Source organism: Natator depressus, chromosome 7, assembly GCF_965152275.1.
Source record: "Natator depressus isolate rNatDep1 chromosome 7, rNatDep2.hap1, whole genome shotgun sequence".
Lineage (NCBI taxonomy): Eukaryota > Metazoa > Chordata > Testudines > Cheloniidae > Natator > Natator depressus.
The window spans coordinates 51,899,080-51,913,211 of record NC_134240.1 but is presented as its reverse complement, the minus strand read 5'-3'; the positions used below and the strand labels follow the sequence as shown (position 1 = coordinate 51,913,211).

Here is a 14,132-nt window from a genome sequence, read left to right as displayed (position 1 = left end):
GGTATCAAAGGCAAATGGATATTGCCAATTGCTAGAGGCCATTCACCAAGGACACTGTGATACCCCAACACTGATTAGAAAAGCAATTTGTGATGTGTGGTCCAATGCAGTGTACATGGAAGTATCACAACCTGACCCCATGTCTGGGAACAACTTCCCTCACTTCCAAGGGCAATGTTGGGGGCTCTGATCTGAAGGTGCTCTTTATGTGGCACTGGATGCATGAACCATGGGTTTTCTGGCTTTCCCTTACCCTGTCCCCTCATGTGGGAGGAGATTACACGTTCTCCTCCACAGCCTGCGGGCCCTCACACCAATGAAAATTGCCCTAAGGCAGTGACCTATTCCCACTTGCTCAAAGATCCCTCCTTCTATTTCTATCTGGATCCTTCTGAGTATCCTCCAAGGGTTAATACTTCTGGTCTGCCATTGGAGAGGTTGGAAAACTGCCCTAGACATAGCTGGCAATCATTTACCTGTTCATGCTTCAGTGCAATGCCCAGAGAGGATATAAAAGCATGTAAAGTTAGGATCCCTTATGTCAACAAATGGGTTTAACTGAATGTAAGGGAGCCTAAACTGGCATAGGGTTCTTCAATATATTTCCTAGCATTTGGCCTGGTCTATTTTGAAATGACTCCTGTGATGGGTTTCCAGCATGGCCCTCAGGAGACAATTCCACATTCCAATAAATCCTGCTGCTAGGATGTTCTCACTCTATGAAACATTCTCCATGAAAGCAAAGCTTCTTCATTCATATGCAAACACTGATGGTCAAGTCTGCTCCCATGTCATTTCTCTTTAAATGAACTACTCTCACTCCCGGGGAGAACTTCATACCTAAACCATACAGAGAGTAGCAAGCACCCAAAGTGCATGGTTCATATTCCAAGTCACTGCCTGTTACTATGGCTATCCATACTGCAACCCAAATGGCATGCAAATTATTCATTTTAACCCAAAATACATGTGAGTGGCCAGAAGAACCAGATTTGGTTGTGCTCATTCCTGCTTTTAGGGCGTGACAAAGACAGGTGAATAGGAGGAAAAATTCTGAGTTTAAGTTAATGCTGATCTTACCTTAAATTACTTGGGCTCTTCATCATCTGCATGTGTATAATCACTAAGGGGTTGTCTGATTACATGTCTTTTTTTCACAACTGTCAGCTAAGTCCTATACCCACATGAAAAATTCAGCATTCGGGAACATTATGTGCAATTATGACTCTCCCTGAAGGATATTGTGTCCATAAAACACAAGACTGCTGATGTACTAGGTCTATAAGAGGCTTGCTTATAGGATCTAGGTACACAGACCTGTGCTGCCCCTAATACTGCGTTGCTGTGGAGAGCCTTCGCGTTGCATACTAATAACCTGTATTCGTGGCAGGAGACATTTTCTCTCTGCATATAATAGAATTTGCTGGGAAAAGGCTGCCTCCCTCCCTCACACACACACACACACACTCTCTCTATTGGAACTTACTCTCAGGCACCTGAAGTTTGTCTAACGCCTGCACAAGCCATGAATGTAACAAGCAGCTGTGCCACATTCTGAAGCTGTAACTTCCAGATAAGTGTTGCCCATGATTGATTTGTTTTGAAAGAGTGTAAGGAGACGATTTGCCATTTCTTCCCCACAGTGGAAGCTTTATGGAGCAGACTGAATTTTGCAATTCTTTGTGACTGTCAGCTTGCTTGTGTTTTAGCAGGCAAGATGAACCCACCATCCAAGGGCAAGGTTGTGCTGACCAACATGAAGATACTGAGCAATGAAGGGAGTCAAACCCAGGGGCTGACACGAGAGCCACCTGCAGCCATGGACTTTGCAGCAGAATCCAGGCTTCCCAAAGTCGACATCCTATTAGAATGCCAGGGAAATCTGGGCACAAGAGACACCTCTGCAAAACCAGAATATGTGGCCACCCTGTCTGACCTCAGCACCTTAGAGTCTAAGTGCCAGCTTCACAGATTCTCCAAATTTGAATCAGAGGATTCTGGGGTTGAATTGCCGAGTGGAGCTAATTCTCCATCTACACCAACGGGCTCCGAGAAGAGCTTTGTGCTTCACACCAGAGACTCATCTTGTGACTCCGGAGTGCTTAGCACCTCTTCTTCTCCGGGAACTGACCATGTCACAATGAGAAAGTGTAAAGACATCAGAGAAGTCAGCCAGTGTGCTTCAGAGAGTGAAAAGCAAGTTGAATATTACAGCCAGGCAGCAGACATGGTGAAGATCCCTACAGCTTCCCTGGAAGATTTCAGGGACTGTCAGGAGGGAGAAAGTCCTAATAAACTTTTTGGCCAAAGTGAAGGACAATATTTGGAAGAGAAACCCAGGAAAGAGATAGACCTTTCCATTAAAGTCACTCCTCCAGCTGCTGCCCCCATAGAAAAGCAAAGGCCAACTACCAACCATTGCAAAGAGACCTTTGGGAGCATGCAAGATCTTCAGCTCCATGGACATCAGCTCAAAAAATATCCCACAAGCGACAGCCTGGATGAGTACATGGATGAGTGCTGTCGATTAAGTGAGGTAAGAAACCAGACATGCAAGTTGGAATGCTACAGGTGGGATTTTCAAATTAGTCTAAGCTGCATAGGTAAAAATCCCATTGACTTCAATGGGAGCAGAGTTAGGCCAACTCTGAGTGCTTTGTAAACCCCCACTCTAAAGTATTACGGTCTGCGGAGAACTGCAGTTGATTTTAAGGGCCTGTAATTTACATGAAATGAATTTTTGAGGAACTTATGAGCATAAGGGCCAGAGCCTCAGCTGGTGAAGATCAACACAGAGTGAATAGCGCTAGGCCAATTTACACCAGCTGAGGCTCTGGCTCAGAGAGTCTTGTGCTGAAGGGTAGAGTTGCTGCTGCTATTAAAACCACACACATTTTGAAGCGGGGTGGAGTGGTGAGCATGCTAGCCCATCTCATGGTATAGTAACCACCTGGGTTACTATGAGGTGGAGGTCACAGGCCTAGAAATTTGATAATACAGTGCACCTTCAGGGCCAGGTCATCCCTATTACTGGAAACAGTGTATAGTGAGTGAACACGGGCTAAATGCATGAGAGGAATACTGCAGGGCTGCTTGCATTCATGCTTTAAGACAAAGATCCCATTTTAAGTAGCAAATATCACACAAGAGCAGCAGAAACCTAAGTGCTTTGAGATCAGCAGGTGGAAGGTGCTGCATATGCATAGAGCATTCTCCTCCTTGAAAGCTTGGCCAGTTTCACGGACTTATTTGCTTCTCCATCCCAGCGTAGAATGTGCACCTGCTGAGTTTGAAATGCAGCTAGAAAAGTGTTTCAGTCACTGAGTATAAGAAGACTTTTTCTGCTGCTGCTCTTTGTTGGAAAGAGTTTGCTCTAGTGCTTTGTTTCATGTGCTGACAAACTACTGACTTGCTACCTTGTGCATCTGCTTTCAAGATCCAGCAATGAGAAAATATAATCAAGTAATTCTTGAGAGAGAGACCAAAGTGTACTGTGATCAAAAGGAAGGAGCTATACGGCCTTGTCAAACAATAATCCTGCAAACACACTGAACATGCTGAAAGATGCACAATGGTGAAACTCTTCTACTGATGCCCTTCTCCCCCGACAACAGCTCATCTATTATGCCTGGTCTACACTACGCGGTTAGGTTGATGTATGCTGCCTTGTGCCAACCTAGCCGTGGAAGTGTCTTCGCTTGAATTTGGCTCTTGCTGACTTACGTGCCTCTCTCGCTGATTTAGTAATACCACCTCCCTGAGTGGCTTAGAGTCACAGTTGATGTAGTTAGGTCAATGCAGTGTCAGTGTACACACTGTGTTTTGTACGTCGACTTGTTACTAGCCTTCAGGAGCTGTCCCACAATGTCCCACATTGACAATACAATCGATAAAAGCGTTCCTGGTGAGGACGTGCACCGCCAACACAAGAAGCCAAAGTGTACACACACAAGTGATTTAATAACTGCGGTGGCTGTAAGTTAGGTAGACAATTTTATAGTATAGACATGGCCTTAGACAAGCACCAGAGCAGTGCGAAGGCCTGCCATTTGCCTAATTCTCATTGATTCTAGTGAGGGTTGGGTCTCTAAATCCCTTTGAGATCTGGGTTTAAGCACCCACACCAAGATTTTCAAGTGTGACTAGTGGTTCTGGGTGCCTCCATTTTTGGGGGGTTCAAATTGAGACAGAAAGTGCTGTGCACCCACTCTATCAAAATTCAGCCCCAGGAGGTGTCCCATGTTGGGCACCCTAAATCACTAATCAATTTGTGGGAATCTTAGTCTTCAAACTTAGATTGTGAGGTCTTTGGGGCAGTCTTCTCATGATGTGTGTGTGCAGAACCTAGCACAAGGGAGCCTCCAATAAACAGACTACATTTAAAATGAAAGGTAGTGATGGATCATGGCCTTAGCTTACACCCACACTTTCCCCACCACGCTGTACACATACATCATAAACTCACTTTATTTGGAACCCTCATAAAGATATTGTCTGTTGATCGCTAAGATCTGTACTCAAACCTCCTAGCTATCTCCTGTCTCCATAATGAGCCAGACAGTCCTGAACATTGAGGAAGTTCATAACAGACTGACCCACAGGATCCAGCTATGTTCATGGCATACTTGCAGGGAAGTCAAATAAAAATATCAAATACTGCTGCTGGGAGGTTGCACTGTAACACTACTTTATTTTTTAGAATCCAGAAGAACAACACACAGTAATCGAAAGCAGAGAAACAAAGCTAGATGCTTCCTGAGGCAGAGAGGCACAGCTCTCCCCATCTTATTCTAGGCTGACTGCCTGCTTGCTTCAGCTCCCTAGCCGGCAGGTAAATCAGGAAACAGCCCCCCACCCCTGCCCACTTTTAAAGTGACAACTTGCAATTCCAACAGTCCTCAATACAAGACAGGTTCTCCTCTTTGATGTACACAGCAAACATGCCATGTTGTAGGACTGAACAGCCCCTTGCTCCCTGTAGCTAACTGCCTTCTCTGACAAGCCACCAATATAAAAACACATTAAGCAATATTTTCTAAAGTAACAGAGGCCTACTGGTTGGGTGGACCTTTCAAAAGGGGCTGGCACAGGCCAGCTTGGGGGCAAGGAGTTGAGGGGCGGCTCCAAGAGCAGGAGAGTTCTGCAGAAACTGGGGTGGTGACCCCATCAGACAGCCACATTAATTGCCTGAAAAGTACTTTAAATACTTTGTGAAATGGAGCCTCAGTTTCCCACTAAAGGGAGCATTGACATAAACCCAAGAGTAAATTCTAAAGAGGCTTAAGAGGAAATGAAGCTGCCTCTGTGGCTTGTTCTTCCTTTTTAATATCCTCACTGGCTGAATGGTGAAGCTCTAAGTCAATGCCAAGAAGCTAATTTTTTTGTAGCTGTACTAATGCAGCAGTGATTTATGCTAGAAGAGGGTACAGTGCATATTAATGGAGTAGATAAATAATGCAGCATGTCAAGAACAGCAGCTACTAGAACTAGCATGATGCAAGATAAAGACTCTATGTTAGGCCATAAGGAAGGTTTTGTACAACAAATGGAGGATGGATTGAAAACCTTTTAAAAGCCGTGGCCCAGATGTTCAGCTGCTGTAAGTAACGTACTCCCATTGAAGTGATTATATTTACAACAACTGAGCCTGTGGCTCCCGACCTCTGTTTTGTTGATCAAGGCGCCCTGGATACAACATGGAGCTCAGGATCCAAACTCCACTCTAGATCCAGACTCACCTTAAGGGCCCAAATGTCCTTTAAATGCGATCTCCTTGTTACACTGGAATGCCCCCTAGTGGTATCTTTCTATCCTGATCTGTTTGGCTAGCTTGGCAAAGTGAGCCCCCTATTGTCCAGCCAATTCTAAATAGAATGGGGGGGCTGGTTTGGTTTTTCCATTTCATGCTGGTGAAAAGTGCCAGGATGACAGTCCTGCACCTCCATGTAGCTACAGGACAAGCATAGTCTGGGTAGCAGCAGCCCAAGCGTCCTCTCTTCTGCAAATCTTGCTTGGAGGGGCCACCTGTCTCCATGGCCTGTTCATTCATGGCCTTTCTACTGCAACTGCCAACATAGGGGGTAGCTGTGGTGACAGTGTTTGTGACGTGGACACTTGTCCACTGAGAAGTGAGCCGCAAGCCATCAAACAGCCATATCAGATGGTGATAAATTTTGACTTTGGCTGGATTCATCTCATCAACTCAAGCTGATTACATTGTTACCAATCCCCTGACTCAACCCAGTCCCTTGGAATATTTCTCTTTAGACACTGGTATGGTACAGGCCAGAAGGAGAAAGCCACAGGAGGCCATCACAGTCAAGTACCACTTCCATAGCGTGGGTGTGCCACGCAGAGGAAGCTGCAGGCTATCAGTGAGCATGGCTGTTCCTGGAAAGCAACGTAAAATACAGGGTGGGGAAGATTAGAAAAGTACAGAATGAGTCCTCTGTTTCCTGTTATTCAGGAGTCTTAACAAAGCCGTCAGCTTCCACTGACAAGTGTTTTCCACTCAGCCTATGACATCACTAATTGAGTATTCCAAGCCCAGGATGTGCTGTTTGCAATAACATTCCAGGGCTGTTGAAATGTTGCCTTGCACATTCTTTGGGATCCTGGAGCGCTGTGGCTAAAAGAGCCACACGCAATAGAAAGGGGTGAGCCGAGCAAGGTGCAGAGGAGAACCAAAGCCTGTAGTAAGAGCACAGCCTCCAAGCTAATCCTGCCTGAGAGTAGGAGCAAGACGACACGTATTATTACATTAGTATCTCATGACCCTGAGCTTGATTGGGGCCCTACTGTACTGTGTGCTGTACAAATCCCAAGGATGGACATTCCATACCCAAAGAGCTTACAGTCCCAAAAGACAAGAACGGCAATGGGTGGCAGAGCCAGGATTAGAATCCAAGTGTCCTGACTCCCCGTGCAGTTCAACGCCCTATCTGCTGTACCCAAACTGCTTTCCCAGAGGGCTACAAACTCATTGGTTTTACTATCTTCAGACACACCCACATATTTGACTCTGTTCTCTGGGAAGTAAGAGAGCAGAAGCACTACTGCTCACTCCAGTGGATGGTGCCTAGCACTTGACTTTGCTTGCATCCATGTGTGCATCCATGAGTGCATCCTTCACTCACATTCGTCCTAACACGCAACACACCGTGCAAAGTTTACAAGATTATGGTCTGATCCTGAGTTCAGTGGGAGTTCGGAGGTGAGTGGGTGAAGGGGTCCAAGCCTCTCGGGGCACTCAGCACCTTTTCTGGGAAGCTTTTAATAAGCCTAAGCCTTGTGTGACCTTTATAATAGCTAGCTCAGGACTCCAGAACATCCTCCCATTGGAGACCAGGAAAAGCCTCCCCATGCCAACTTCAGATCATGCCATAAGATCCAGCTCTTCCCCACAGCACTCTCCAAAGAGCCATAATGGAAGAAAATCCCAGGGTATGCACCAATCTAACAGCCCATGGTTGAGCCCAGAGCAGGACAGAGCATTGATGAGACGCTCACAATCACGAGTCCTGATTACACTAGATTAGGCAAGGGAGGTCCTTGTCCCCTGGCAGCACGAACTGCACTTAAACCTCTTGCAGCACCTATATACCAGCCACAGGTGGTAGGCAAATAGCTAGAGACTGAGGGACAGATTTGCAGCTAGTGTAGCTCCACCAATGTCCAAAGAGCTAGGGTGAGTTGCACCCAACCCACTGAAGACCTTGCCCAGAGACTGTAGCTATAATTTTAAACGTTTCCCCTGTGGATGCTCAGCCCTGCATTTTCAGATATTTATAATTTTAAAAACAAGGGCCAGGTCCAAAGGGCTATGCTGATTCACACTAGCTGAGGATCAGGCACCCAAATGTTTAGGGCTCGGTCGGTGAGGAGATCTAGGCCAGCTTCTGTTCTCAGTTACATCAGTCTGGAGTAATGCCTTGAATTCACGGTAGAGTTGCTGGGTTGGATCTTCAGCTGGTGTAAATCAGCATAGCTCTGCTGAAGTCAATGGAGCCATGTTGATTTACACCAGCATAGGATCTGGCCCACTCAGTATTTAAGCCAATGGATCTGACAGCAGGATCTCGTCCCCCCTAAATTCCCAAAACTCAGCTGTTTTTTATTTTGCCCCTTGTCTGTCCATCCCTGTCTCCTCACCCCAGAACAGCAGTGGATATATTTTTTTACTGCTATATATTTATCACGATGTCAAAAATGGCTTTTGCTCAAACATTATTAAAAAATAATCACCTTCAGGTAGGAATAATGGAAAATTTCAGCTCTGGTGTGAACATTTCAAGGAAGCTACAGTCATATGGAATTGGAAGGAGTGGGACTTGCAATGGAATCTGTTTTGTAATTGTACAGTGGCACAACAGCAAGCTAGCCTAGCTCTCTCTCTAGCCTTTAGAAAGATTGACCCCAGGATGTCGTACAGCAGGTTCCGAGCAGCATGCTGCATGAGCCAGATGATGATATTTAGGGAGTGCTGCTTAAATATTTCCAGTCTATTGAAAGAAATTCCTGGAAAGGCCACATGGCGTCTCTTGCTGAGCAATCATTAGGGAGGCAATTTGCTCTATTACCGAATCAAAAACTTTCTGTGCTTCACATCAGCTCTGTCAGTTTCAGGCACACCAAAAATTAACTGAGACATAACCCTAATCCAAATCAGGTGTATTGCACAGCAGTGCAGCGAAGGCACCCATTTCCAGGTATATCCCCCACTGCTGAAGGACAGAGGCAGTGAACTTGCATTGTAACTGCAGGGCAGTTGCAGTACATTTTAGGACTTGCCTGATGCTTAAAATCCTTCAGTCCTCATTTTCTCCTCTAGTATGATGAACAAATGTTTTGGAGCTCTGGGAGCTATTAGCAAAGAGAGGCACTGAAAAGTAAAGGCCTGTTCAAAGCCCCTTAAAGAAAGCCTTCTAATGATTTCAAAGGGCTTTGGCTCAGACCTTAAATACCCATAAAAGCAGAATGTTTAATTTTTGCTGGAGGGAGCAGCAGGCCCTGTGTACTAGGGTGTTAGATAAATCATCTTTTCTTCATTTGCATTTGCTAGGATAGTTATAGGATGATGCTAATCACTTAAATTGAAGATTACCCAAGAGGACAACTCAGATTACCTGCACTCTGAAGAATTGTTTGGGAATCTGAGTGGCCAGCATGCCAGCCCAGTTAGATCTGATCTTTAATCTGATTTAGATCCTCAGCTGGATTATCACCCTAACTCCATGGACCTCTCGGGCATGGCTAGAGCACACTGCACTGCAGGTATTCGCTCCTTCCGAGGGCCAATGAGGGCTCATAGGCAGCAGAGCATTAGTTTTAGCACCCTAAGGGTGCTGCCATAAGGTCACCATCTCAGAGCGCCCCCCACCCCTTGGCTTCCCCATTACCAGTGCTCCGTTAGGCTAAGAAAACCTACTAATATGCAGATCTCAGATCACAAAATAAAGTTCAATGCCATAACTCAAAAGATTCTGGCTCCTCCCCTTTCTGTGATTCCAGGTTCTTCATGAGTCTCAATCATCCTTCAGCCTGGAGGGCTCAGCCCCAGAAGCCCCTGCTAGAGTTCAAATGGGCCAAAGGAAGGATCCACATAAATAGCGTCCACCCACCCTGTGCTTATTGTTATTATCACAACCCTCCTGGGATATCTCCCCATTTCCCTGGGCATTCCTCTGGCACTGACAATCATCCAGGCCTCCCTTCATCTGGCCTACTCTCCTCCTTCTTGGCTCCCAAGACCCTTTATCTATCTCTTGAGTAGGGTTGCCAACACTCCAGGATTGTCGTGGAGTCATCAGGAATTAAAGATTAATCTTTACTTAAAGATTATGTCATGTGATGAAATCTCCAGGAATTCGTCCAACCAAAGTTGGCAGACCTACTCTTGAGCCGAGGTGCTACCCTGCCTGCTAATTGGGCCTAGCCAGGGCACAACTGCTCATTCACAGAAGGACTGAGATCCTCTCCCTTAAAGGGGCGCAATCACCCGGGGACAGTTGGTCTGACTTGCATTGAGGGCCAGGTAGGCCCCTGGCTGCCCCATAGCATAAGGAGCACAAATGCACAGCTTCCCGTGAGCCCAGGAAAGGAGAGAATAGCTGTAGTGCAGTGTGCTCCAGCCAAACCCCTGTAGGTCAATGGAGGTAGGGCAATTTACCCCAGCTGAGAATCTAAGCCAGATGACTCCTGATCCCTTCCTGCCCCAAGCACACAGTATGTGAGCATCAGGGTTTTCTTTCCTGTTTTTTTCCCTTAATGATTTTACAAATAAAACAAAAAACAATAGAATATTTCAACTGACATATTATGCACTACTACTGATATGGTAGGAAATAAATATAAAAATGGGGGGAAAGTCAAAGAAGTTTTTCAGAAATTCCAATTTGCAGGAAATTTCAGTGATATTTGGTTTTGTCCTGATTCAGACCAAAACCTGTTTTCAGAATGTCAAAATTTTGTGCAAACTACAAATTTCAAGTGTCAAACAGGTCTAGTGCCCAGCAATTTTGAGGAGCCCATCTTGAGGCAGCTTAAAGGGGCCTGATTTCAGAGGGTGAGTGCTCAGAACTTTCTGAAAATTGGGTGTCTCAAGTTGGGCACCCAAAAATCACTAGTCATTTTTGAAAATTGTGGCTAGAGTTCATAGAACACAGGGTTTTTTCTTTTTTTCTAAAAGGAACACATTGATTCGCTGTTCTCTGAATGCTCCTGGATCCCTGTCTCCCTTCTGCTACACTGATGTTTTAAACATACATTTTTTATATTAGATCAAAATCCATCCTGACTCCTTTTTTAATAGTTCTGCCCACAAAAGAGTGCAACCAATCATAAGGAAAGTGAGCTAATATTCCTGATTTATGCAGTGTCACATTATTTAATACGATTTCACAGGATTTACGTCACGGACTCAGACCTAAAACCATTTGAACATAAGAACAGATTTTATAAATAACATTGTATCATTGTTTATTTAAAAATAATCCTGATGCTGATTAGTTTTTGAACCCACCAAGAACTTTTTGACATAATGGAAAGACAGGAAGAGACCCGAGGTTTGTATTTCCCCCCAAAATGTGTACTGCTGTGAGAAAGGACACAGAGTGAGCTTCCCACTTTTGTAGAGGCAACTAACTTTCTGACGTAAGATAAACTTTAGAGTAGAGGCTTTTGTAAAAATCTGGGTTTATTTTACTTACGGATATCACGTGCCCATCGACAGGCAGAGCCAATGTGTAAATGAGCTTCTGTGTGTATTTGTTAGTGGGATGTTCAACAGATTATTACAACAAAGAAGACTAATGCGTTTGCCAGACAAGGCAGCCAGATGCAGAAAATGCAACTGGACAAAATTGTTGCCTTTCTTCTGACACCAGCTTCTCACGCTGGCACCAGAGTGGCCCCTCTGCTGAGTGACAGTGGAATTGTGGGGCCTTCCAAGTCAGCTTCCCAGTGGAATTGAAATCAGTAATGCAGAATCAGGTTATAATCTGAGTCTATTTTGCTACATAGTGTGGAATAGAGGCAGTCACAAACAGCATGCAGGCAATCCCCTCTTCCAGAAGTTACAGCTCACCCACCAACGCTTGCTTCAAGTTGCTCTGTCCCAAGAATTGCCACCAAATATAGAGAATAAAGCAGAGGGCAAACCTTTGCTATTGGTCATGGTGTCTCCCAAAGGACAACAGCAAAACAAAACCTAACAACAATACAGTATTTCTTCCAAAGACTGAACGTTTACTCTCATGCTAAGAAATGGAACATGTAAGTCTATGTGTATGTCAAAGGGTGTGCCTCCTCTGCGGTGACCCCCTATTGGCCAAATGTGGCTCTGCAGCCCATTGCCTCAGTTTCTCTTTCAAAGTCCCAGAAATAATCCACAGAGATTTATATACAATAACAAACCTCTTTCTTGGGGACTGGTTTGTTAACATATAAAGCAAAGTAAACCCAAAGCAAAGTCTCTTCCATCTATTCCTTTCACAGTCTCCCACTGGGCACAGCCCCTTCCTCTCCCTGAGGTCTGGCTGGCTCCAAGCCTCTCCTCCAGGCACACTTTTGAGTCATCTCAGGGCTCTATCCCTCAACGTACCCTAGATGCATCCATTCCCAGACTGTAGTCTCTCCTCTTTGCAGTCAGGATGTTGCACAGGACTCTTTGGGCCAGTGTTTCTGGACTCTCAGCCACTCCTCCAGCAGCTTCCTTCAGGAGCCCTCTTCAGCAGCTCCCACAGCTGCTGTCTTTCCCTTCATGAGGCCAAGGTGCCTTCCCTTAAGCCCAGTTGGGTGGCAGGTAATTAGTCACAGATGCACTGCCTCCAACCCCCATTAAATGGGCCAGTCACCCTGTGACAGTGGAATAGACTCATCTAATTCTTGCCATAACCATATAGGGGGCCTAATCCTGCATACTTTCCTCAAGACAAACACCCATCGCCACCTGGGTAAGGAGCTCAGGGGACCTGATCCAAAGCCTGCTGGAGCCAATGGAAAGACTCCCGTTGACTTCAGTGGCTTGGGTTAGGCCCAGAATGAAGTTCACTGCCTAACTGGTGACATAAGGCTAAATCAGCAGTGATGTAGATGTTGGGGTTACACACCTAGAGCCTGGTTCTCTGTCGCCTTCAACATTGTGTCCTTGTGTCATTGTGTACATACACCTATGCCATGCCACCCAATCAGACTTCCCTACTCACTTACACTGGGGTAGTGTCTTCCACCCACTCTGCATAGCTGCAAATGACTCTGCAAGGTGCAAAGGCAGCAGAGATCTTGTCCCCCAGACTAGGTTAGTCCCAGAGTGGCAAAGCACTGTAGCTTGCACTGGCTAAGCAGTAGTTCTGCAGAAAAGGACCTGGGGATTACAGTGGTTGAGAAGCTGGATATGAGTCAGCAGTGTGCCCTTGTTGCCAAGAAGGCCAATGGCATATTGGGCTGCATTAGTAAGAGCACTGCCAGCAGATTAAGGGAAATGATTACTCCCTTCTATTCGGCACTGGTAAGGCCACATCTGGAGTACTGCATCCAGTTTTGGGCCCCCCTCTACAGAAAGAATGTGGACAAACTGGAGAGAGTCCAGCGGAGGGCAACGAAAATGATCAGGGGGCTGGGGCACATGCCTTACGAGCAGAGGCTGAGGGAACTGGGCTAATTTAGTCTGCAGAAGAGAAGAGTGAGGGGGGATTTGATAGCAGCCTTCAATTACCTGAAGGCGGTTTCAAAGAGGATGGAGCTCAGCTGTTCTCAGTGGTGGCAGGTGACAGAACAAGGAGCAATGGTCTCAAGTTGCAGTGTGGGAGATCTAGGTTGGATATTAGGAAACACTATTGCACTAGGAGGGTGGTGAAGCACTGGAATGGGTTACCTAGGAAGGTGGTGGAATCTCCATCCTTAGAGGTTTTTAAGGCCCGGCTTGACAAAGCCCTGGCTGGGATGATTTAGTTGGGATTGGTCCTGCTTTGAGCAGGGGGTTGGACTAGATGACCTCCTGAGGTCTCTTCCAACCCTAATATTCTATGATTCTATGATCAGACATTTGGAGGGGCCCAAAATCAGCCCTGATGCAGACAGATGCAACTCACATTGATGTCAATGGGCTAAATTCCTCCAGGGTGCAGCTCCATTGATTTGAGTGGAGCTACATCAGGGATGAATTTGGACCCAGGAGTGTGACTGCATACGTTCTAGGCCCAGATTCTCACTTATGCTATGGGACTTTTACACCACTCTGGAAGGATAGCTGTGGGTGTAAATGAAATATATGGAGATGAGCACCTAGTAGTTTGGCTGCCCACTGGAATCTGCTCCATCTGAATCTTGAGCCTGAAGGGTTGGGCTGGAAATAGCCTCTCTCCCTGCTCTTTCAGTTCATGCAGCAATGCCGTAAGACATTGGGACATCTTGGGGCTATCATAAGGTGAAATTTCATTTTACTGGGACTCCTTAGGTTGCACTGAAAACCTTGGCACTGCTGGTTCTGGCTGGAGACAGATGGGGGTGCAGCGTGGGCTGAAAAAAGTGAACGAAACAGACTTTTTCTAACCTCAAAGATAAGGTTTGGGGTTGGGATAAAGGCCTGGGCCAGTTCTCATTTTAACCACACTGCTCGCCCGGTGTATTTTTGG

At 45.9% G+C, this 14,132-nt stretch overlaps 1 protein-coding gene across 6 annotated transcripts in view; it reads left to right on the top strand.

Moving 5' to 3' along the window:
- The window catches only part of LOC141990792 (uncharacterized), a 63,410-nt gene that overhangs the window by 22,747 nt on the left and 26,531 nt on the right, over window positions 1–14,132 (top strand). For 5 of the 6 annotated variants that reach the window (XR_012640263.1, XR_012640262.1, XR_012640261.1 and 2 more), the window contains exon 2: window positions 1,710–2,536. Coding sequence is in view for 3 of the 6 variants with exons in the window: in XM_074958415.1 (XP_074814516.1) it covers window positions 1,710–2,536 (827 nt within the window). In the remaining 3 variants the exon portion in view is untranslated. The remainder of the gene's footprint in view (window positions 1–1,709; window positions 2,537–14,132) is intronic. The other variant, XM_074958418.1, reaches the window with a different exon arrangement.